The 24,022-nt window shown below is 48.8% G+C and overlaps 1 protein-coding gene across 1 annotated transcript in view; it reads right to left on the bottom strand.

Moving 5' to 3' along the window:
• The window catches only part of LOC134083386 (regulating synaptic membrane exocytosis protein 2-like), a 63,704-nt gene that overhangs the window by 25,227 nt on the left and 14,455 nt on the right, over nucleotides 1-24,022 (bottom strand). Inside the window, exons 2-4 of the mRNA XM_062539714.1 lie at nucleotides 14,891-14,923; nucleotides 12,672-12,758; nucleotides 9,309-9,519 (exon numbers count right to left, since the gene is read on the bottom strand). Of these exons, the coding sequence (XP_062395698.1) occupies nucleotides 9,309-9,519; nucleotides 12,672-12,758; nucleotides 14,891-14,923 (331 nt within the window). The remainder of the gene's footprint in view (nucleotides 1-9,308; nucleotides 9,520-12,671; nucleotides 12,759-14,890; nucleotides 14,924-24,022) is intronic.

The raw sequence follows: 24,022 nt of genomic DNA, 5'->3' as shown, positions 1-24,022 counted from the left end.
TGGTATTAATATGTTTTTGTTTCTATTAACTTGGATAAAACACTGTCCTGCGGCTTACATGTACACACAATGCGGCTAACACTCGGGAAATGACTGCAGTGTATCAGCAGTATCACAGTGTATTACAAACAGATAGCATATTTTACAAATGGCAGCCTCACGGAGAGAGGCTCGTTTTTGACTCCCATTAGTGTTGAACTGCTGCCCTTGTCAGCGCCTCGGAGAAGATCTAATCACGTCCGGGTGACGTGGGGACTGCCCACTGACTGGACGCCGCGAAAGGGCATCAGCCACCTGCTCCGAAGCCGCGGTGCCTCGCGTCCATCTGTGGGCCGAGCATACGGACGTACAGTCTGGCCGCAGCCGGCTCTGGCAAGCAGCCGAAGAACCGAAGAAGCCGTCTGGCCATCAACGCAAGCGACTCGAGGTGGGAGGGAGGATGGGTGAGAGGAAGGTTAGGAGGAGGGGGGGAGGATCAGTGCATGGCTCTATCCACAAGGGCTTAAGGATAGGAGGAGGCAGATAGGCACTGATCTGAGAACAGCACAGGACAGCGTGCCAGTCTGGGGCACCTCTGACGCCAAAAAAAAAGGCTGTTGGGCCGGGCTTCCTGCGAGTCTGCAGAGGCAGAGCGGGCGAGGAGAGCGGGTGAGGAGAGGGGGGGCAAGGAGGGGGGGGGGGGGGGGGCAAGGAGAGGCCGCCAAAAAAAAGGGCCGAGGTGCGCTAACAGAGGCGCGCTAGCTAGCCGGGGGATATTTTAAGACCGCAGCTACACCAGAGCCGTGATTATCTAGGAGCCCTTTCTATGTAACGGGGCCGCAACAATGGACGAGTGAAACTCGAGCTCCCTTTGGCGGCACTAGTGCTACTCAGGATGCTTTTTTTGTCCTCCTAAGTGGGTGCAATGCGGGATTGTAATTTCCACTCTTCACACTTCTACACCCCTTACACATGAAGCTTCACACACACACACACACACACACACACACGCACGCATGCGCACGCACACACACACACACACACACACACACACACACACACACACACACACACACACACACACACACACACACACACACACACACAGACAGACACACAAACACACACACACACACACACACACACACACACACACGTGCACACACACACCCTCGCTTATGAGAATATCATCCTCTCGTAAAGGCACGCTTCACACATTCTTTAACACACATATGGAGTGCCTTTGTGCATCAAGCACGACCTACTTATTTACCCTTCGCACAAGTGCAATTAACGGCAAGGCGGTGGAGGAAGCCTGCTCCAAACTGCCGTTGGTAATTAAACACCTTCTAAAGCCGGAGCCGGAGTCCTGGGCATTCCGCCGTGGCCATCGCCCAAGCACTGTGCCTAATGGAACATTAGAATTCCTAATCAGCTGACCAGGGGAGACCACACATGCTCTGGCCGAGGCAAGGTTCCCCCAATCCTTTGATGTGAGCGGTTAGCATGCTATTCCAGGAAGGGAAATGGGAAGTCGTAGGTCCACCACAAAGAGGTGAGAGAGAAGGGGCTGAGAGAAGGAGTAACAGAAGCCAGGATAGGCTGCGGCCCAAAGCCCGGTGCGTACTGTATGTCCGGCGTGTGAGGGACGATGTGGTGTGGTGTGCGAGCATGCTCTCTGTGAGGTCCTCTCCACCACTGCTAGGAGCACTGTGTGTGTTTTTTTTCCTGGGCAGCAAGATCACAGGCATAGGAGGCTGCCTGCAGATTAGTCGAAGTCGCCTCCCTCTCTCCCTTCCTCCCTATCCCGCTTGCTCATTCTCTCTCTCCCTCCCTCCCTCCCTCCCTCCCTCTCTCCCCCTCTCCCTTTCTCCCTCTCTCTCTCTCTCTCTCTCCCCTTCTCCCTCTCTCTCTCTCTCTCTCTCTCTCTGCAGCTTCACTCTTCACGCCTGAGCGATGCTCTGGGAGGTGTGGGGGGAGGAGGTAGAGCCGGTGAGACACTGACCCCCCCCCCTCCCCCCCTCCCCACACACACACACACACACACACATACACTCCCCCACCACTCCACCCCCCCACCCCCACCCCGCAGGCAGGGACATCTCTCCCTGCATTTGCACATTTCATAGTCATTGAACCTGAGCAGCCGAAAATAGACTCTTGCGCTCTGGAGAGCGAGTCACACTAGACTCTTGCCTGTTTGCCGAGAGGACCCGGGGGAGGCCAGTCCCCAGAGTGCCGCTCCCCAGAAACGTGCTCCCTGACGGGGAGGGGGGGGGGATGAGGGGGGGGGGGGGTTCACTGCTCTGGCAACACCCCACAGATCACCTCCCGTTACACCCAGAGGACCGAGCAACGTAGGCTGAAACAAAGTGGCCTGGGGAAAAAAATGGCGGAAACGCTTAACTTAGTATTTTCATGGGTTAAACCAATGGTTCCCTGGGATACCCCACCCACCCCACCCCCCACCATTGCTCTGCATGTGATCCACTTTTGCCTGCTCTGCATTCGTGATTGGAACACAAGGTGACACTCCTGGCTTACTGAGCACACCTGATTTTAGCAAGGGAAGAATTCTAGCTATACTGTCTTTAATCAGGTATACTAAGAATTGAAAACAGTGCTGGTGCAAGGCAGGAGATTTCCTGCTGTAAGATTGAGAATGCAAGTCTTACATTGCATTAGTCACTGCAAGCACCATCAAATGTAATTGCTGGCTTGTAGCTACTATATGTCTTTGTCATAAAACAAACCAAAAAAAACACACCTGAGTTGCACTTTGCCTAAGGCCACCACGTGGTTGCTTCTCTGTAACTTTCCCCCAAAAAATGTGTTTAATCGAGGTTTTACTGAGACAAATTGTCAAAAGGGAAAACATACTCACATACAGTAAACACACACATACACACACACACACACACACACAAACACACACACACACTGTTCCTGTGTTCAATCACTGAGCTTCCTCTTGTGGTCAGAAATCACCACTTCAGTGTTATGACAAGGTTGTCAAAGCAGCCGCGAGGGCAAACGCTTGCAGTTACAGCAGCATTTAAGCCATTACATAGGGCCACTCAGGACAGGACAGCGCTGGACACAGCCCTCTGACAGCGACCTCCGATGCTCTCACCCAGCTGTCAACAGAAAGCCTGCCATGCTGCCAAAGAAACAACAGCCACAGCAGCATAGGCGTCAACATGAGGCTGGAGATAACAGACTTACAGACAACACATAGCCTCCACACTACCTCTGGGTAAAGCAGTTTTAACAGTCTCAACACTTGGACTCTTCATTTTACTATATAATGTAAGTATAATTCTGCAAGTGTAGCCTATAGGCTAACAAAAGAAAAAACTGCTGGACTTTTAGAGGGAATCTTTAAACTGTATTTTTCTAGTGGCTCAGGAGGAGCATTGTGTGTCAGTATGCCGCTGAAACATCCACTCGTTCAGGCATGTCCGGGATCGTAGTGATGAGCGCCTGCTTATAGGGAGGCACGCGGCACAATGAGAGCGGGCTAAATTAAAAGATGCGTCGCGGTGAAATATTCATGTCGCGGTGAGTGAACTGTCACAGGTATCATATTGCGGGACAACCTTCACCTGGACTGAACTGGAGGACTCCTAGATGGCGCTTAGATAGAGAACGGTGTGCCACTGTAATCACCTGGAAATTCTTAGATTTAGCCATTTTGTCCTAGTCGAATACATCATAGCACGTAAACAGGTTACTATAGAATCCGTTTCATATGACGATATAGAAACGACTGTAGTTACATTCGCACTTGGGGTGTGTGAGAGCTATCATTCACATGCCAGAACATAACATTGCACGTGGAACATTAGGATTTAATGAAGTTCTAATTTTAGCGCACAGCGTTTCACAACACTTAATGCATATTTATGCATGCTATTTTCTTCAAAGTTGAGTGAGAATCCATTAAATTGCGCCAGCAAGAACGAGAGAATGCTTTTTAGAGGAGTACTCATTTAGTCTATGTTATGGCAAATGTAAATTGGACAATTACACCCTTAGAAGGTTCGTTTTCACAATGTCATCCCCTAAAACAAAAATATAGAACATCTCAATCCGTAGGCTACCCATCCAACACCTCTCATCCATTCCAAATGCGATATACAACATTTCTAAGAATTTGACTTATTATGGAAAAAAATATTAGGCTACAATTTGTGCAAAAAAATAAAACAAGCCTCTCTCCCCGATTGTTACTACCATACTTTGAGGTCAAAAGTAATACAAGTTCTGATTAAATATCATATTCTATAATGCAATTAATAAAATAATATGGTAAAGGTAATTAGCATTTGATCTGTATGGGTGTTAATGTCTTAAAGAGACATTCAAGGATACTTTAGTTGTTGTGCTAAAATTCTAAATCACAAAGTGCGACACAAAACTAAGCATGCTACTTTTTTGTTGTTGTTTTAGCTTGAAGGGCACCACTTACCCATCTTGGCAGAGAAGGCTAACAAGTATCCAGTGGAAAAGCGGAGGGAATGAAATATCCCTGTCTCTAATCGCAATTTTAGACCAGGCTAGTTCTCTATGGAGGGGAAGAGCGAGGGCGAGTTCAGTACCACGGACAGCGCACACCTGGCACGCTGTTGCCACATGAGAATCGCCTTTTATCAGATGGTAATGACCGATCAGGCTCAGTCCCAATCACATTCGCTGTCACTCATTGCCCATGGCCATGACGTGAGCACTATTATAGTACATACTTCAGAGAAACACTGGGGAAAAGTCAGTCTTCGACGTGTAAAATCTCCCCTCGACTAAAATTGCCAAAAAGCTCAATCGTTGTGCTGGTATCCTTTTACCACTATCAACGCCATACTTCTGATTTTCTCTATGCGTTGGCAATAGAGGGTTGCGAAAACGTCGTAAGTGGTCACTTCAAAAGAATCCAAAAGTGCGCGATTCGATACGTCAGGCGTGAGTCAATATTCAGTCAAGATCAGTCAAATAGCTAACGCTAAAACAGTAGTTTCCTCACTATTTTACCAAACAACTTTTGCAATAGACGAGGCCAGCCAAGAAATTATCACTCAGCTTAAGATAAATCTGAAGGGTTCGTCCTCTCAAGCGAATAATATGTCAGTGAAAGAGACAGCGGCAGTGAAATCTGTTCTTCTTTTTCCATCAGCATTGCCTTTCCTCTCTCAAACGGCGACAGCTGTGGCGAGGCGGATCTTGTTCTCCGAAACGACATCAATATTTACAAGTTCTGGTGTCTAGGGCGGCCGGTCGACCTGTCGGACATTGCACATTGGAATAGGATCGGGGCGTTCCGCCCGCTTTAGGACTGCGGTGAAGTTGTGATTCAGCGCCTGGACACTTTCCTGACTGTGCTATTTGTGGTGAGCCCAGTATATCACTCAGTGCCCTCACAAATGATCAGAACCTGATAGAGTGAAGGCATGCATTCTATGCTTTCATTTTGTGCAAGTCAGTCGTTTTACACATATTTAGCTCCATTTTCATGTGCAAGACTGACATAACTTCCTGAAAGCAGTTTAGGCTTCCCTTACACTATTTAGCTATTCAGCATGCTTGTATGTTGTTGTTTTTCAATGGGCAGCAGATGCTAAACTCGGCAATGCTACGCATCAGGGATTGTTGACGGCGGCTACAGAGGATCCCAAGCTCTTTGGCACCCGAGCAGTGACACGACCCACCCAGCGGGTGACGTCACCCACCCGGGTTTGAAAAAGAATCTGGACACCCAGTACAGTCTGGGAACCTAATCCATGACCCGCTCCACCCGCAGCTCCTCAGCCTCTGCAACCAGACACAAGGGGCACGCATGTGCTGGCCACAGGGCCCAGGCCTACAGTATAAGGCACAGCACTGGCCTAGGACAATGAGAGGACGTCAGAAGAAAGCCTGGGTGTACTGCTGCTGAGCCAGGCTTTCTCCACCGGGGCCCATTTGAAGAGCAGCTGGGATCCAGGAAAGAGGTGCGGACAAGCGAGGCCCACTCGGGGCCAGTCGGGGCCAGCCCCCTTGGGAGCACCTGCCCTTCGTCAGTCCGTCAGTCCGCGGAGGAGCGCTCAGGTGTGTGACGGCCAGAACTCGCAGTGAACCTGCGGACGGGCTCCTGTGAGCGCCCGCGGCCATCTGTGCGGAGCGGGAAAGCCGATCCCGCCGCTATTATCCCCGGGACACAAAGGAGCGCGCGGCCTGCCAGCGGTAGACAAGGTGCAGCCACGGCCTTGCCATCACCGGCCGTTTTTTTTGTACTGCTGCTCTGAAATGACCAAGGCCAAATGAATGGGGGAACCGTACACACACACACACACACACACACACACGCACACGCACACGCACACGCACACGCACACGCACACACACACACCACACACAGAGGCTCAGGTGTTGTGCTACTGCATGTGGTGGCACTGTGCGTCAAGTCATGTTCAGCATTCATTACATCTTCTCAAGCTCAAAGCGCATCTCCTGCCAAGTAACCTTTGAACTTTTACGTCTAAGAACCGACTACATTCTAAACATGTAGCCTATAAAAGCTCCACTGAGCACTCCGGTGCCAGTGCCATGCAGACTGATTGACAGCTCACATGACTCATGGACAGCATCCGCAGTGCACCACTGTGACAAAAGTCCCCAAATCAACAACACACGATGATGAGCCTACATGAGCAAGCACAAGCTTCCAAGTGCTTGCCCCAGTCCAGAATGTGTAGGTCATGACAAACACATCCAGTTTGTTTTGAAAATCAAGCTTCAGTTCGGTATTCCAGATTACACTTTAAATTGTGGCACTTCTGATTGGTGAGCCCTAGTGTGTGAGAAGCAGCAGCACGCTCCTGATTGGTGAGCTTCACTGTCTGTCACACAGGAGGAGGATGACGTGAGTATTAAAAATCATACCTGTGACAAGATAAACCATTGTGACAGAATTACAAGCTGCGTGATTAATTGCAGCCTTTGCGATCAGCTAATTGCCTTAGCCCTAATTGTGCTTTCAATTAAAAATCGATTCATTGTGCAGAGGCCTAAGCCCACCGCTGATGAACCACACCCTGACAATGACCGCACTGCCATGCACTGTAGGAGCTCTGTACTGGACTCTACCTGCAGGACCAAGTCCCGACAACAGCCGCAGGAAGGGGCTTGTTCTTGACTGACCTTACTCGGCCTGTTAATGTCTTTGCTGCTCTACTTACAAACACAGGGGGCCTCTTTAGGAACAGAGATTAAACATCGATCACAGCGAATGTGAATTCTTCCGTCTGCTTCTCTCAAACTCCACATCTACAAATCTAAATGTCACTCCCTGCTATTGCCTTGCCTGGAGCACGGCACTATTTCACTGGTTTATGACACAGGCCTGGGATTAGTCATGATCTTGCAGTATATCTGACAAAAGAGGAAATACCAGTTCAATTGAAAAATGACAGATAAAGATGACTGTATCCCCGCGGGGGCCTGTCTACATAAAATACGTCTCGTGTGAGTGATGGCCAATGATGTAGGTGGCTTTGAAGTCTAAACCATGTAACCTGTCTTCGGGAAGGATTAAGCATTCAACGATATGGAGAAAAATATTATTTTGAGATAGAAAAATCAAAAACGTTTATACAGTATGTCATCTGAAGCATTCATTTATGTTTTACCTGCCTACAGTATATTGTGTAACATTCAAACAGCATTATGTGTGTATGTGTGTGTGTGTGTGTGTAGCAATATGGCTCTGTACAAACTAATTTAATACAAAAGTTTTTTGGGGTTTTTTTTGTATCATTCAATGCAGTTGTTAAGCAAATCATGTAAAGACAGTACAAGGTGTTCCACATTAAAGACCATTAGGAGTAAGACCACCACTATACACTCATTCAGTCAGCCCTCCCTCATTTCCTACTGGGTTACTCTCTGTATGTGTGGACGCGGAGTTGGACATTGCTGGCCTTCCTTAAACATCTAGTTTACAACATTAGTAGAAAAGGAGATGCTAACCACTTTGTCCTCCTGTTGCAATTGCACAAAGAGGGAGAAAGCAGTAGAGTGAGAGAAGAGAAGAGAAGAGAAGAGAAGAAAAGAGGGGGAGGGGGCCAGGAAAGACCAGGAGAAAGAAAGAGAAAGATATAAAGAATCAAAAGAAGAGAAAAAAGAGGACAGGAAAAACAGCCAAAAAGAAAAAAAGATAGAAAGCAAGAAAGAAAAGGGAGAAACCATTATGAGCGACAGCATAACATTTTGCAGTGAACACACAAGTATACACACTCACATTCACACACACACACACACACACACACACACACACACACACACACACACACACTTTATTAACGCAAAGACAAAATAGCAAAGCTCATTATTAACAGCAGCACAACTCAAAGCAGCAGCTCCTCCACTGAGGGAGAGACATGGAAAGGTTAAGATTAGCTTGGCAGAAGAAGAGGCTGCTGCAGTCACATTCAGTCTCTATCGCCCCCTAGTGGTCACAGAGTGAAGTGTAGAAAACTTCAATATTGGAATACTTCTGACCTAGCGCTGCGTGAAAGTTTTGCCAAGAAAAAGCCAGGCAGCTAGTGTTTAGGTTCAGAAGTACAGGTTCAGTGCCTATAAACCCTGTGACCCATATTGGGGCCAATAAATAAATGAGCAAGCAGATGTATCACAAATGGCCTCCTGAATGTCATAGGAGATGGTCTGATTACAGACAGAGAAGACGAACAGAGGTCACGGTCGGCCAATCCGATCTGATCGGAGACGCGGAGACATGACCGGTGAGAGGTTGACCTGCGACTCTGTGACCTGTGACCTCTTGCTCCTCGGCTGACCGATGCACACGGCCAGAGAGACCAACTGACCGGTCACAGATTGTGGGTCTGATAAGACAGCCTCGTTCCTCTACCCAGCCACATCACAGGAACATAAACAGCAAAGGGATTATAACATGACTTTAAACGTTAAAGTGCATTTAGGCATGTTGTCGTCTCACACACCTGGTGCTAAGGGAGAGAGAATGGATGTCTTTAAGACAGGTGTTTGTCTGTGAGACAGGTGTATGTTCAAGAGCGGTTAAGATTTGTAGTGTTCGGTCATTGTATGTGTGTGTGTGTGTGTGTGTGTGTGTGTGTGTGGTGTGTGTGTGTGTGTGTGAATGTGCATGTTTGTAATTGCGAATGTGTGTTTATGCATGTATGTTTGTGTGTTTGTGAGGTACTGTGTGTATCTGTGTGTGTGTGTGTGTGTGTGTAAATGTAAGTGTGTGTGTGTGTGTGTGTGTGTGTGTGTGTGTGTGTGTGTGTGTGTGTGAATGCCAGTGCATGTGTGTGTACCTTGTTGGAGCGCAGGGACACCCGTCCCCCACAGCGGGCGCAGAACTTGGATTGGCAATAGGAACAGAGGTGGCCGCAGCCGTCGGCAAACTTGGTTTTGTGGCAGATCCCGCAGGTGGGCGCGTCCGGCTTCAGCTCCTGGGTGACCGGGGCCTCCTCGCCCATCTTCTTCACCTGGTCCTTGTACATCTCAAACTGCTGGTGCAACTTCCTGGAAACGGGGGTGGAGGGAGGGCAACAAAAGAGAAACAAGTCAGCTGCAGCTCTAGCTCCACTCCAACCAAACTTACCTAGAGGTGCTGCTGTCTGTGGGTTGCTGTAAGGTTTTATGGACACCAGTATAAAGGTCTAGCACATGTCATGTGTTAGCTGTGGCAATAAGACTTCAGACACATACAGTATGAGCTGTAGTCAGCACTTTTACATAATTATGATACATGATATGTAGAGATGCTGTTCAGTTATGGTGTGTTCAGTGAGATCTTTCAAAAATACTTTCTATTTACTTGTGTCCTATCTTGAAAAACAAAATGAAACTAAATCAAAGCTGTTATGAAATAGGCTATACAAACATGTTGGTGTTTTACACTGTGATACCCAAATCCAGAAGGAAATGTTATTTATATATATTTTATTTTTCGTAAAAGTTTGTCTCTTGTTCCGTGATTATTTGATTGATTTCCAGTAGCACTGTGCTGCTGATGGTGCTTTTACTCTTCCTCTGGCAAAGCCACCTTACCCTGATCCACCAGAGGAGGGCGCTGTGCCGTTGATATCATATCAGTTCTGAAAACTGAGCAGCACTCACTGCAATTCCAAATTCCACTTCCTCATATTGCCCCAATATTCAATGAATCGTTGGCACCCCTGTTTCTAGCTTAGTTTGTGAGTTAACTGTCCAAATCACCAGGTCCAAACTGCAGAGAGGCTGAATAAATGATTCAGGAAATATGACTCAGATCAAGTGTTCCACCTACTATAGTTCAAATTTCTAGACATGTTTAGCCATTTTAAGAGTCAAGGACTAATTCTCATCATTCACATTGCAACATTATCTTAAAATGCAACCACGTTTACTGAAAACTCTCAAAAAGTCACTTAACCAACGCTCTTCCCCAAAGTGACTCACAGCACTTTGTCAAGCACCTCAACCTATGACGTTCGCTCTGCTCGCATCAAAGCTGACTCAAGAAACAGGTGGGAACAATGATCGGCCCCACAGGCCGAAGCAGTCACCTGTGACACGAGCCAGAACCTGGGCCAGCTGGGCCGACGCCGGGACTGGACGGTGAGTCGGCACCGACACAAGCATCGGCGGCGCTGGCAACGGGTCCGAGGGATGAAACGCAAGCCCGGCCCACCTGACTGACATGCATTTTGTATGGCAAGTGTCAATCGGGCCGTCGAAACCAAAACCCCGTCCCCGACTTCATAATATATGGCGATTAGGACCGCAGCGGCCCCACAACTCCCCCTGAAAGATTCATTAGCGGGGGTGAATTATTGAGCAGACCTATCCTTTTACGGAGAGCTGGAGTGTGTAAACCATAAACAGCTGGGCTCCCCTGCCCCTGCATATCCTAGTCTTTTTCACCCAAACGCAGATGACCCCTACTGTGTGGATTAGGCTCAGGTCAAGGTCAGCCCTGCTCTGGACAGAGCGGTTATCCGAGGACATTTTCCTGGAATGGCCCAGACTCGTTTCGTTCAAGATATTGAGTTCTTAAAATCGTGAAAAATAATCCTCCATTTTTCAAAAGTAGGATGTGATGTGTTCTCATGCGTGCCATAACTGAATATTGCACCTTGTCATAAATTTCAGTCAAATTCAATCTCTTGTTTGTCCCCCTGTAAACTGCACTAATTTGGGATGTTGGCGCTTAATCTTTGGCCTCCAGGTGTTTGGACACTTAGCCGAAGAGATTAAAGGCTCAAGATTTCTCCTGCACATCCGATAGCATCCGATCCTTGCGCCGATGCTTTCTCCTCTGGCCCGGCCTTTTGTCCAGCGACGGTGATCACATGGGTCTCAACCGAGCCTGACCGCTTATATAACACCGCAACACCTCAATACCCTGATCTTTAATACGGAGCCATTTGTCAAATCAACCCACGTGCATTCCCCACATTATATCCTCTCTTCTTCCACGTGTGTTTCCTGCTAACCCCCCCATCACCCTCCCAGCCACACTCACACTCCCCACTCCCCACTCCTACAAAGAGACGTCAAGCATGAAGGTCCAAAACACACTCGGGTCCAGTATCATAATACTGTCCACTGTACAGGAGATCCACCGAGGCCATTATCGGCGCTCACGAGTGACGGCGTCCAGCCCCTCGCAGGTGTGAGCGCTCCAGACAGGTAGTGGGCAGGGAGGGGGGCGAGGGGTCTGATAACGGAGGGGTCAGGTAGCAGGACGGGGCAGCTGCGAGGCACAACCCCACCACCTGAGGTGAAACCCCATCTCGCAATAAACACACACACACACACACACACACACACACACACACGGTCACGTGGAGGACAGACAGCTGCCCTCTGTGCCTCTATAGACGCACACACATATACACACCAACAATAAGCAAAACACACTTACGCATACCACACACACGCACACGCACACACACACACACACACACACACACACACACACTGTACATACATACTAGCCCCCGTCCCCATAACCACCCACACACACACACACACACACACCTACCTACACCCCCCCCCCCACCACACACACACACACACACACACACACGAGCAAAAACAGTCACGTCACTATGCTTTGAGGAAACCCGAGCTGGCCACAGCGCTCACGCTCACGCTGCAGACACGAGGACAGGCGAGAGCGCGGCGAGAGCGCGGCGAGAGCGCGGCGAGAGCGCGGCGAGAGCGCGGCGAGAGCGCGGCGAGAGCGCGGCGAGAGCGTGGCGTGAGCCGCCCCATATCCACGGCGCGCATAAGACGGCGTGGGGCAGAGTGTCTGGCCTGCGGGCAGCCCGCTGTATCATATACACCTTGTTTATGACTTTTAATGAGGGGCCCGCAGATCAGTTAACAAACACCTCACCCCCCGACAAGATATGCTTACAGTACCGTACAGTACAACAGCCAGAGCCCGTTACCGTAGCGCCGAAATGTATGACAATACACTTAAGGGGGGAAAGGGATTTTGCATGAATACGACTTTCAAATGAAGAGATTTGCACACATCAAGCCTTATTATGGGCATGCAGATGAGGCTCATTTGTTTTAGTTTATTTTGGCTGCTGGGTTGGACTATAGGCATCTGACGAGGGTGTGTGTGTGTGTGTGTGGAGGGGGGTGGGGGGGGGGGGGGGGCAACCACTCTTACTTACGGTTCAGGCTCCTTCTCATTTGGGGACTTTTGCTGGGGTTGGAGAACGTTATTAACCAGGTCGGTGATCCCGCTAAAGGGAAACCACCTGTTGCAAATAAGCAAACAATTGGACAGGAGAAGCCAACGGACACAGATATATGAAAGACAAAATCAAAAGAAAAGAAATAGAAGGAAAAAGAAAAGAGATCACTGGCGCCTCTTCACAAGACAAGAGACAAGAGACAGGCCGTCCTCTCGGGAGGCGAGTGGAGCGTTTTGGGGAGAGAGAGGAAGGAGTGAGTAAGGACTGCACTGCACTGCACTGCCATTCATGAACATTAAGACCAGAGGAAGGAGGCACACAAGCAGCTACCGTCGTCATAAGGACATCTGACACGGCCAGAGAAAGACTGAGAGAGAGACTGAGAGAGTGAAAATGCACTCTGAGAAAGGTAAAAAGAGAGAAAAGAGAGAGAAAGAGAGAGAGAAAATGTACTCTGAGAAAGGTAAAAAGAGAGAGAGAGAATGTACTCTGAGAAAGGTAAAAAGAGAGAAAAGAGAGAGAGAAGCCAAAGGAAGATAAGGAGGAGAAGAAGTTTGTGAATGACTAGGCCAGAAAGCCTGGAAAAGAGAAAGGCCAGAGGACGATAAGAGGCTCGTTCGACTCCGTGCAGATCGGTGCGCAGATCTGGCTTAATGTGATGCGCGCTGGACTTTTGCACAGTGCAAAACATGCATGTGTGTTAAGCCCAGCATGCATTGCGGTCAGCCAGATCTGTGCAGCACTGCATGAAGTCGAACGAGCCTGGGAACTCTAACTGAGAGGTGAAAGGGCATAAAGTAGGAAGTCAGAGAGAACAGGAGAGAGAGAGAGAGAGAGCACAGGGATATAAGAACTGAGAGAGACAGGATGGATGAGTGAGACAGAAAAGAGGACATTCAGAGAAGAGAGGATGAACAAACGTAAACAAATAAAGGGAGCAAAAAAGAAGAGCATAGAGTATAGCAGAGAGAGAATAAATGAGACAGAGAGAGAGAGAGAGAGAGACAGACAGACAGACAGACTGATACAGGAAGAGAGAGAGACAGACAGACTGATACAGACAGACACAGGGAGAGATTGAGAGAGAGAGAGAAAACAGACACTACTGTCTTAGCGAGAGGACGAGTCACAGAGACTAAGCACTAAGAGAGAGAGAGAGAGTGTAGGAGAGAGAAAGAGAGAGAGAGGGAGAGAGAGAGAGAGAGAGAGAGTGTAGGAGAGAGAAAGAGAAAGAGAGAGAGGGAGAGAGAGAGAGAGAGAGTGTAGGAGAGAGAAAGAGAAAGAGAGAGAGAGAGAGGTGAGCCGGGTGTGAGGTGGACAGCAGGTCGGAGATGGAGAAGAAGGAGAAGCAGGACGAGCTCCAGCTGATGGACATGAGGACATTCGGCTACACACCAGGCACTCATCCCACACACACACACACACACACACACAGATACAAAACCAGAGATACACATACACACACAGAGATACACATACAGAAATACACACACACACACACAAACATAAACAAACGCACACACACACACACGCACACACACACACACAGACAGTGATACACACACAAAGATACACGCGCGCACACACACACACACACACACACACACACACATACACAGAGATACAAGCACAAAGATACACACACACACACACACACACACACACACACACACACATATATTTATATACACACACACACAGACAGTGATACACACACAAAGATACACACACACACACACACACACACACACAGACAGTGATACACACACAAAGATACACACGCACACACATACAGTACATACAGTACACACGCACACACAGACACACACAGGCCGGCCTCAGACACAGCCCCAGCCTCTATCCAGAGCTGACACGGCGGCTCGCACTGAAGCAGCTGGAGAAGAAGCACGACAGGAAGCATCCAGTCCACGCATGGATGACATAAGAGGGCCCCGCCACACACCCTCTTACAAGAAGCCAATCAGAGAAGCAGAGAGAGGACACACTGACAGCGGGCAGCCAATCACCGCGAGGGAGCGGGGTCAGGGGGGGCAAGGGGATTGAGGGGGGAAGAAGGAAAGGGGAGGGAGGGAGAGGCCCGCTACAAACAGGAAGCAACACAGAAGCACAGGGCGCCTGACTGACAGGAAGGAGGAAGTCAAAGCCTGCGGCACGCTGGGTAAGGGGCTACTTACTGCGCCGGCTGGGGCTTTGGCTCTTCTTTGACCCTAAAAAGATAAGGGTGCACAACTCAGTGCGCGAGGAAACACAAACTCCAACCAAAAGTAAACAAACACAAGGAAAAACAAACAAACAAACAAACAAACTAAACAGAGGACAAGAGATGTCACACAACAAAACAAATCAAACACAATAGAACATATTAGAACATAACATGACACCATTAACAGCAGTGACTGCTGAAATAAATTATATGACATTAAAATAATTTAATGATCAATGTAAACATATGACACTGACACATAATGAGAAATAAACAGAACACACAAACAGACTTAACAGATGACATAAATTAACATAAATCAACGTGATGATAAAAAATAATAGAGAATAATAAACCCAAATAATAACAAATACAAAAATAACAAAAATGTGTCACTTTGACCTCATTTACAAAACGAGGGTCAAAGGGTTGTCAACTCCTCCTGTGCCAAACCAAGTTTGCTGTTTGGGTCCCAAACACCAGCCTAAACCTAGTCCTAATCCTAGTCTCAAACACCATCCTAATTCTAGTCCTAATCCTAGTCCCAAACACCAGCCTAATCCTGGTCTCCTTCAAGCATGGAAGACTACATTTAATATTACCAGGCCTCCTGCGTTAGCCAATATCTCTGTGACATTGGCTGAGTGAAATGACATCCACCTGAATACCCAGCGGAATGCCTCCATAGACCAGACCTTCCTCTCGATGGAATATCCTTGCGCACGCACGCACGCACACACACACACACACACACACACACACAGGTTGCCACTTTTACCTCATATCACACAGACTGACACATAAGGACCCCCTCGAAAATGAGATGAATCATCTCAAGGGGCTTATCCTAAGAAATAAACATGATAAGTACATCAACCTTCCACCAGATATGAACTCCAAAGTTCTCCTCTCCCGTGCACGTCATGAAGAGACTGAAGGTGAGAGCCTGACCGGAGTCATAGCTGCAGCAGGCGGTAGGTGTCAGCGTCTTAGAGGGGATTGGGCCGGATGGGTTGAGTCACCACCGGCCAGTTCCAGTCCCATGTGTTAGCAGTCAGCTAGCCTCTCAGAGCAGCTCTAGCCACTATGCTAAGCTATACAACCACACACACGAATGAGAGGCTCACTGAGCTGTACAAGAGACACATTCTACAAGAGACGGTCTACACAACTACCTACCCATTTACAAAGCTCTACGTGACAAGAGGATACATTGACTGAGGAAGACAAGTAGCTACCTTGAGCCTCAGTCTTGACACTGTGTGATGCTAGTAATTGTTGAAAGCGGTGGAGAAGCTGTCCTTTATGGGCTCAAGAGCAGTGTTCAAACCTTAGAAAAGCCAGGAGGCTTGTTATTTTTCTAGCTGATTTAACATTTGACATCAACTCTCTCCATCACTCCCCAAAACGGCTACAGCTGTGAGACACTGCCCTCTACTGGACAAAGGACATCTCAGGCAAGAGAGGAGGGAGAGGCTGCAAGAAGCATCATATCAGGCACATGACTGCACTGTATGTCCATGCTACTGGTGATCAATAACCTGTGCGTCCTGTTTAATGCAACCTCATGAATGCAGGACTATGCTATTGATATCTAATCTATCAAGGGACTGATGTTCAGTATAGAGCCTTCAGGAGGAAAGGGTATGGCTGTGTGTGTGTGTGTGTGTGTGTGTGTGTGTGTGTGTGTGTGTGTGTGTGTGTGTGTGTGTGTGTGTGTGCGTAGGCAATATTAATGTGTGTGTAGGCATGTGTGTGTGTGCTTGTGTGTGTGTGTGTGTGTGTGTGTGTGTGTGTGCCTGTTGTTAAATATAGGTCAAACCCGAAACAGAGGCCATGGCTAGCAGCTCTACTGCTGGAGATGCTGAGGCTGCAGTTGGTCCAGTGCAGCGGCGGGCTAACAGTAAGTGGCACCGGCATCCGCTCAGCAGGGGAGCCACTTCAGCACCAGACGTGCAGCACACAGCACACACACAGAGGAGCCATGGAGAGAGCAGGCCGGGATGAACGAGAGACACAGAGAGAGAGAGAGAGAGAGCGAGAGAGAGAGAGAGAGAGAGAGAGAGGGAGGAGAAAGGAAAAAGAAGAAGAGGAAAAGAAGAGGAAGACCCAAAGAGATGAGAGAGAGATAAAAAGAGGAGAGAGAAAGAGCGAGAGAGGAGTAAAGGAAGAAATGAAATGAGAGAGAGAGGAAATAGAAGAAGAGGAGGACCCAAAGAGATGAGAGAGAGATAGAAAGAAGAGAGAGAAAGAGAGAAAGAGCGAGAGAGGAGAAAAGCAACCAAGAGAAAAAAAGACCCATAGAAATGAGAGAGAGAGAGAGAGAGAGAGAGAGAGAAAGGTATAGAGAAGATACAGGGATACAGGAAGAGAGAGAGATACAGAGAGAGAAATGTAGAGGGATAGAGATTAAGACAGACAGAGTAAGAGAGAGAGAGAGAGGGAGAGGGAGAGGGAGAGGGAGAGGAGGAGAAAGAAAGACACAGAGATGGAGAGAAAGAGAGCAAAGGGAGAGAGAGGGAAACATAGACCCCGGGAGAGTTCCCACGCACATGCCAGCTCAATTAGAGCACGGCCTGTCACTGGGCGGCAGGGATTTTGGGGAAGTACTAATTAATCAGACTCCTCTGGCCGGCCGCGCCACGCAGAGGACACCCACCTGCAGGGAGGGGGCACAGGGGGAGAGAGGGTGGGTACAGAGCAGGGAGGGGGCACAGGACACCCACCTGCAGGGAGGGGGCACAGGGGGAGACGGTGGGCACAGCAGAACACCCACCTGCAGGGAGGGGGCACAGGGGGGGACGGTGGGCACGGGGTCAGATGACCCCCGCTACTCACCACACAACACCGGTGTGGTACATTTTACATTTCCTATTTACATTTACGGTTACACATACGTAGTAGCAACGTTCACATTACTACCTACAGCAAGAATGCTGCCTAGCAAACACCAGCAGAGGACACGAGTGCAGAGCACCCAGAGGAAGAGAGTGCAGATGTTGAGTATGAGGATGGAAATTAAGATGTTGAGTATGAGGAAGAGAATGAAGATGTTGAGTATGAGGATGCAAGCGCAGATGTTGAGTATGAGGATGCAAGCGCAGATGTTGAGTATGAGGATGCAAGAGCAGATGTTGAGAATGAGGATGCAAGCGCAGATGTTGAGTATGAGGATGCAAACGCAGATGTTGAGTATGAGGATGGAAATGAAGATGTTGAGTATGAGGATGCAAGCACAGATGTTGAGTATGAGGATGCAAATGCAGATGTTGAGTATGAGGAATGCAAGCGCAGATGTTGAAGCGCCATCCATAAGAGTGGTCAAAGGAGAGAGCGATAGAGAGAACCGTGTGGTAACTGGGAGTTAGGCGTGCTGGGTTTGTTAGATGTGTTAAGACTAGAAAAGGAGAAAGTCTTGGATAGAAAGAAAAAAAATCTGACTTTCACAAAGGTCTCTCTTTTAACAAACTCACAGTTCTCCTGCATTGATGTTCTACACATAGCCTTAATATTCTAACACTAACTACCTACTTAATATTCACACTAATATTCCTAATATTCACACTAAATACCCACCTCTCCTGACACGCACTAAATGCTCAAACCAGACCACCAGAGTCCTTTCTGTATCTCAAGATATCTACTACACTGCGTCATATGTATGAAGCAACAGCAAGACTTTCAGTCTTAAGCATAAGCGTCATTCTGGCACCATTTGAGAAGAAACTGGGGCCACTTCTTCTACCGGTCACTGACGGGCAGTCATTCAGAAATCGCTGACTGCACACAACTCTATTTCTGGACACACCATGGCGACTTTGGCACAGCCAGAACAACCAGCTGAGTGACCGGGCGATCACACACATCAGCGAACTGCGTGTGTGCCAGGATGCAACAGGACTCCACTGGACAGTCTGAGCCCTGGCCTTAAAAGACAAGTAATTTCTGTGTGTGTGTGTGAGAGAGTGTGTGTGTATGTGGGGGGTTGTGGATGTGAATAGGTGTTTGGGGGAGGGAGTGCATTTGTGATGGTGTGTGTAGGCATGCGTGTCTATGTGTGTGTAGGTGTACATGATGTCTATGTGCATGTGTGTGCATGTGCTTGTGGAAGGGTGTGTTTGGATATGGACGTAGGTGTGTAGGTGTGTGTGTGTGTGTGTGTGTGTGTGTGTGTGTAGGAATACATGTCCATGTGTGTATATGCATGTCTATATGTTGTGTGTGTGTGTGTGTGTGTGTGTGTGTGTGTGTGTGTGTGTGTGTGTGTGTGTTTTCACTGCTCCTCACTGATGTGACAGCTCCACAGCGAGCCCTGAGTCATCACATTCTCACACGCAGGGAGCTGTCCACCCCCCACCCCCACACCGTCTCCCTCTCCCTCTCTCCTCCCTTCTCTCCCTCTCTCTCTCTCTCTCTCTCTCTCTCTCTCTCTCTCTCTCTCTCTCTCTCTCTCTCTCTCTCTCTCTCTCTCTCTCTCTCTCTCTCTCTCCTCTCCCTCTCTCTCTCCCTCTCTCTCTCTCTCTCTGACATGTTGTCTGTGCCTGAGCCGGTCCGCCACTGCCAATACGCCCCTAATGGCTTCTGATGGCTGGAATAAACAGCACAGGACTTGGGCCTGACAGCCAGCCAGAGAGAGAGAGAGAGAGAGAGAGAGAGAGAGAGAGAGAGGAGAGAGAGAAAGGAGAGCGATGGATGAGAGGGGTGGGTGTGGAGGTGATGGGGGCTACGTCAGGGTGATAACATAGCCTATGCGCTCTGCCGGGCATTAGGGGGGAGCCCAGCTATTCAGACATGCATGTTGCTTCTACCTTTCCTATGGTAGTATGTACTGTACACCTGGAGTTATCGAGCAGTGCAAATATGTCATAATGGCACAACAACAGCTGAATTGAGGCGTCATTGTCACTGTAACAATTGCATTGAGTTTAATTGAACTGAACTTAATTGAATGGAATTGAATTGTATATTGAATGGAATTGTATCTGAAGAGTTATCAGGCAGTGCAAATATGCATCTTGTCATGTTATAATGGCACAACAACAGCTGAATTGAGGTGTCATTGTGACTGTAACAATTGCATTGAGTTTAATGGAACTGAATTGAATGGTATTGAATGGAATTGTATCTGAAGAGTGTACATTGTTGGACACTTGCATTTGGTGATGGGCTTCATCCATTATTAGCTGAGCAGTGCTTGTCATCAAAACATCTGATACACATAATAACCAGAGAGGCTATAGGCAACAACGCAAGAAATACCCACAGTGTCAGGTGCAGACACTGATCAATTACTCCCGATCAATACCAGCGATCGATAAGGATTGTTGTTATGTCACAGGTGAGTCTCTGTGGAGCGGCCAACTGCAATTAACATGACAAACTCCCGCCCTGCCAAACAACAGCTGCTCCATGAGGATTTAGGCCCAGATCAAGTGACTGACCCTCTTGGTCCTCAATCAGGATTAGATGACCGACAGTTTTGTCTTTCTGCTGCAAGCCAAGCTCCATCGAGCTGTCTAGAAATACACAGCTGGACACACAGAGAGAGAGAGAGAGAGAGAGAAGCTCGCCCTGCTATAAGCTGAGAGAGAGCAACCGGAGTTGGATTGGACAGAATGAAACACGACGACACACACACACACACACACAAATGTACACACGCACGCACTACTACAAAGCATCGCCGTCACCCTTGAAAAAGCGAACTCACCGATGTCAACATGTTGAGCGTGCAGACAGAAAGACGCCTTTAAATCTCTCTGGTCCACGATCACAAAAAACATCAACGATAACTATGACTGTATGGCTGCACACAGAGCCAGTGCCTTGTGCTATCGCATCAGGCATTCATCATGCATGTATTCATTATCACTAATAATGCAATGACTTTCATCTTGGTCATCGTCAGTGAGCGGCCCCTGCAGCCTGTGTGTGTGTGTGTGTGTGTGTGTGTATTTGTGTGTGTGTGTATGTGTGTGTGTATGTGTGTGTGTGTGTGTGTGTGTGTGTATGTGTGTGTGTGTGTGTGTGTGTGTATATGTGTGTGTGTGTGTGTGTGTGTGTGTATATGTGTGTGAGTGTGTGTGTATGTGGCATGTGTGTGTGTGTGTCTCTCTGGGTGTGTGTGTGTGCCCGCGCGCTCTCCCTCCCTGCTGTTGGGATGCTAGTAGTGTAGTGGCGCTGCAGGTTTAGCGGACGTGCTAGCGGAGTGCGCTGCCTGCCTGCTCTCTCTCTCTCTCTCTCTCTCTCTCTCTCTCTCTCTCTCTCTCTCTGCTTGGTTATGCAATAGCCAGCAGCACAAGCAGCACAAGCAGCACAAGCACAAGAGGCCAAGCAGTGCAGAGGCAGCGGCAGCAGTGGCAGCATCACACTGGGCACACCAGTGACACCACCCACAGCCAAGCCAAACGGCATACATCACCACACTCGGCTCTTGCGCCTTAATTCCCCACGCACGCACATACACACGCACACACACACACACACACACACACACACACACACACACACACACACACACAATAATCCCATCTTAAAAGGCTGAACGGCAGAGAGCCTGCGCTCATGTTAGCGTATTATGATACCAGCAAAGCAGCAGCGTTAGCGAAGCTAGCCCGACGTGCTAACAGCAGCAGCAGCAGCAGCGGCAGGGTCACTCTATGCCCGGGAGACGGGACAGTGGACAGAGTCACAATAAGCCACATGCACTGCACTGTGTGTGTGCCCGCCCGACGCTGGCAGGGGGGGGGGGGTGAACTTCACCAATGAGCTGGAGCTGGTAGCGGGAGCCGAACCTGTGCCAAGCAGCGCGGGCACCTCCTCGCACGGTGGAGAGGGTCGTAGGGTCAACGCCATCGAGCACACAACAGCTCGGCATCTAAGAATGCCCACCACGACCACGAGCGGATTTATGGCCATGCATTGAGGCTGAATGGGAAACGCCTGACCTGACAGCTGACTTGTGTGTGGGTGTGTGTGCCACTGCGTGCAAGCACACATGTGTGTGTGTGTGTGTGTGTGTGTGTGTGTGTGTGTGTGTGTGTGTGCATGTCAGGTCAGTATTACAAGGCATTTAAAGTCCAACTGCTGACATCAAACAGGACAGGGGGCCACAAGAGAGGGACACGAGAGGACAGAGTATTACGGTCACAGTCCTTCTAGACAGGTCCCCCCACTCAGTGGCCATCTTGGTAGCGCTCCTTGGGCAGTTATCAGGCAGCTATTTTCCCATTCAAGTGAATGGGGAGGAATACACTGCATCTGTAGACAACTGCCATTTTGCCGTTACAAACTAACACCATGCTTTTCTACGGAGGATTCTTTGAGTGCTGTGTCCTCTGTTGTGGTGGTCTCTCCACTCTGTCATATTCAGGACCTCTCCTATATTACCTCTCAACGGAGACTTCCGGTCGGAGAGAGAGAGAGAAAGAGAAAGAGTAAAGAGAGAGAGAGAGAGAGCAGAGAGAGAAAGAGAGAAAGAACAGAGCCGGCAGAGGAGGAGCGTCAATGGCTGAGTGCTCAGAGAGAATGAGAGAGTAAAGAGGGCACATGGCGATGAAGGGAGAGAAAAGCAGGAGAGAGGAGGGGAGGGAGAGGAAGAAAGAGAGATGCATGACAGAAAGAGAAAGAGGGGGAGGTTAAGGGGAAGTGAAAGAGAGAGATAGAGAGAGAGAGAGAGTGGGGGTGGGGTTAAAGATAGAGCGGAGCGAGAGAAAGAGAAATAGACAGAGAGGGATGGACCAAGAGAACAGAAAGAGAAGAGAGTGAGATAGAGAAAGAGAGGGAGAGGAAGGAGGAGAGGCAGAGAGAGAGAGGGAGGGAGAGGCAGAAGGAGAGGGAGAGGAAGAGAGAGAGAGGGAGAGAGAGGCAGAGAGAGAAGGAGAGAGAGGGAGAGAGAGGCGTAAGGAGAGGGAGAGAGAGAGGGAGGGAGAGAGAGGCAGAAGGAGAAGAGAGAGAGAGAGAGGGCTAGAGAGGGTAACAGAGAGGATGAGGGCTGGTGGAGCGTGTCTGACCTGGCCAGCACCACCACCGGGGGCCAGAGGGGAGAGAGAGGGGCCTGGGGCGGCCGGAAAAGCACCGGCCAAAAATAGCAGCTCATCCGCAGCAGAGCGGGAGCAGATGAAGCCCTCTCACACACACACACACACACACACACACACACACACACACACACACACACACACACACACACACACACACACACACACACACACACACACACACACACACACACACACACACACACACACACACACACACACACACACACACACCTGGTCATTAGCCACTTTTCAGAGGAAGGGAAAGGGAGAAGAAACCGCACACTTTCAGCATCATTTCCTCCTCCAAGAGGATTATGGGTAGGGGATAGGGAGCTGATAAAGCTGTGGATGGGAGGCTGACCTCACATCCGGAGGGTGAGTGGACTTCAGACCAAAGCATAGTCAAGGTGGTACGGGCGATAACATCTAGAATTATACAAATGTAATACAGTAATTGTATGTGTGTAAATGTGTATTAGCTGCATTGTGTATAAGGCGAAGAACAGTGTTTTATGCGAGTTAAAAGAAACAAAACCAGACTGATATCATATTAACTGCCCCCGTGTGTTAACCTCAGAGCTGAAGAATGCTTTGCAAAATCAATGTATAAGCTGGGGCTAATAGTTGGGAAATTACGGTAGGCATGATCTCCGTGTATTCCAGATTTCTGATTTAATTATTTATTAACAAGTTCAGGGGTCATACTCGGAGACGCTCACATGAAAGAGATAAAAAAAACGACCCTACCAACGACTGTGAGAATGTTGCAACTGTAATAACGTCCGAAACGAAAACACGCGGCGACAACAACACAAGTTCCTGAGGTGAAACAGTTGAAACGTAACTCCGCGGGAATAAGTAAGTCGTTGCGGCGTCACGCTCCAGTGCGGCTCGAGCGGTTCCACATCTGTGCACATCTGTGTCACCCGCGCCGGAGTCTGGCTGCGCTCGGCGTGTTTATTAATAACCGCACAGCAAGTGGCCATTAGAGGCCCAGAACAATATCTCAGTGTCCTTCTGTGTTCCGACGCACATGTTCTGCATTCAGCCGAGCCTGGAGG

This window comes from Sardina pilchardus, chromosome 6 (genome assembly GCF_963854185.1).
Source record: "Sardina pilchardus chromosome 6, fSarPil1.1, whole genome shotgun sequence".
NCBI classification, from domain to species: Eukaryota; Metazoa; Chordata; class Actinopteri; order Clupeiformes; family Clupeidae; genus Sardina; species Sardina pilchardus.
Note: the sequence above shows the minus strand (reverse complement) of the source record. Positions and strands in the feature narration are given on the sequence as shown.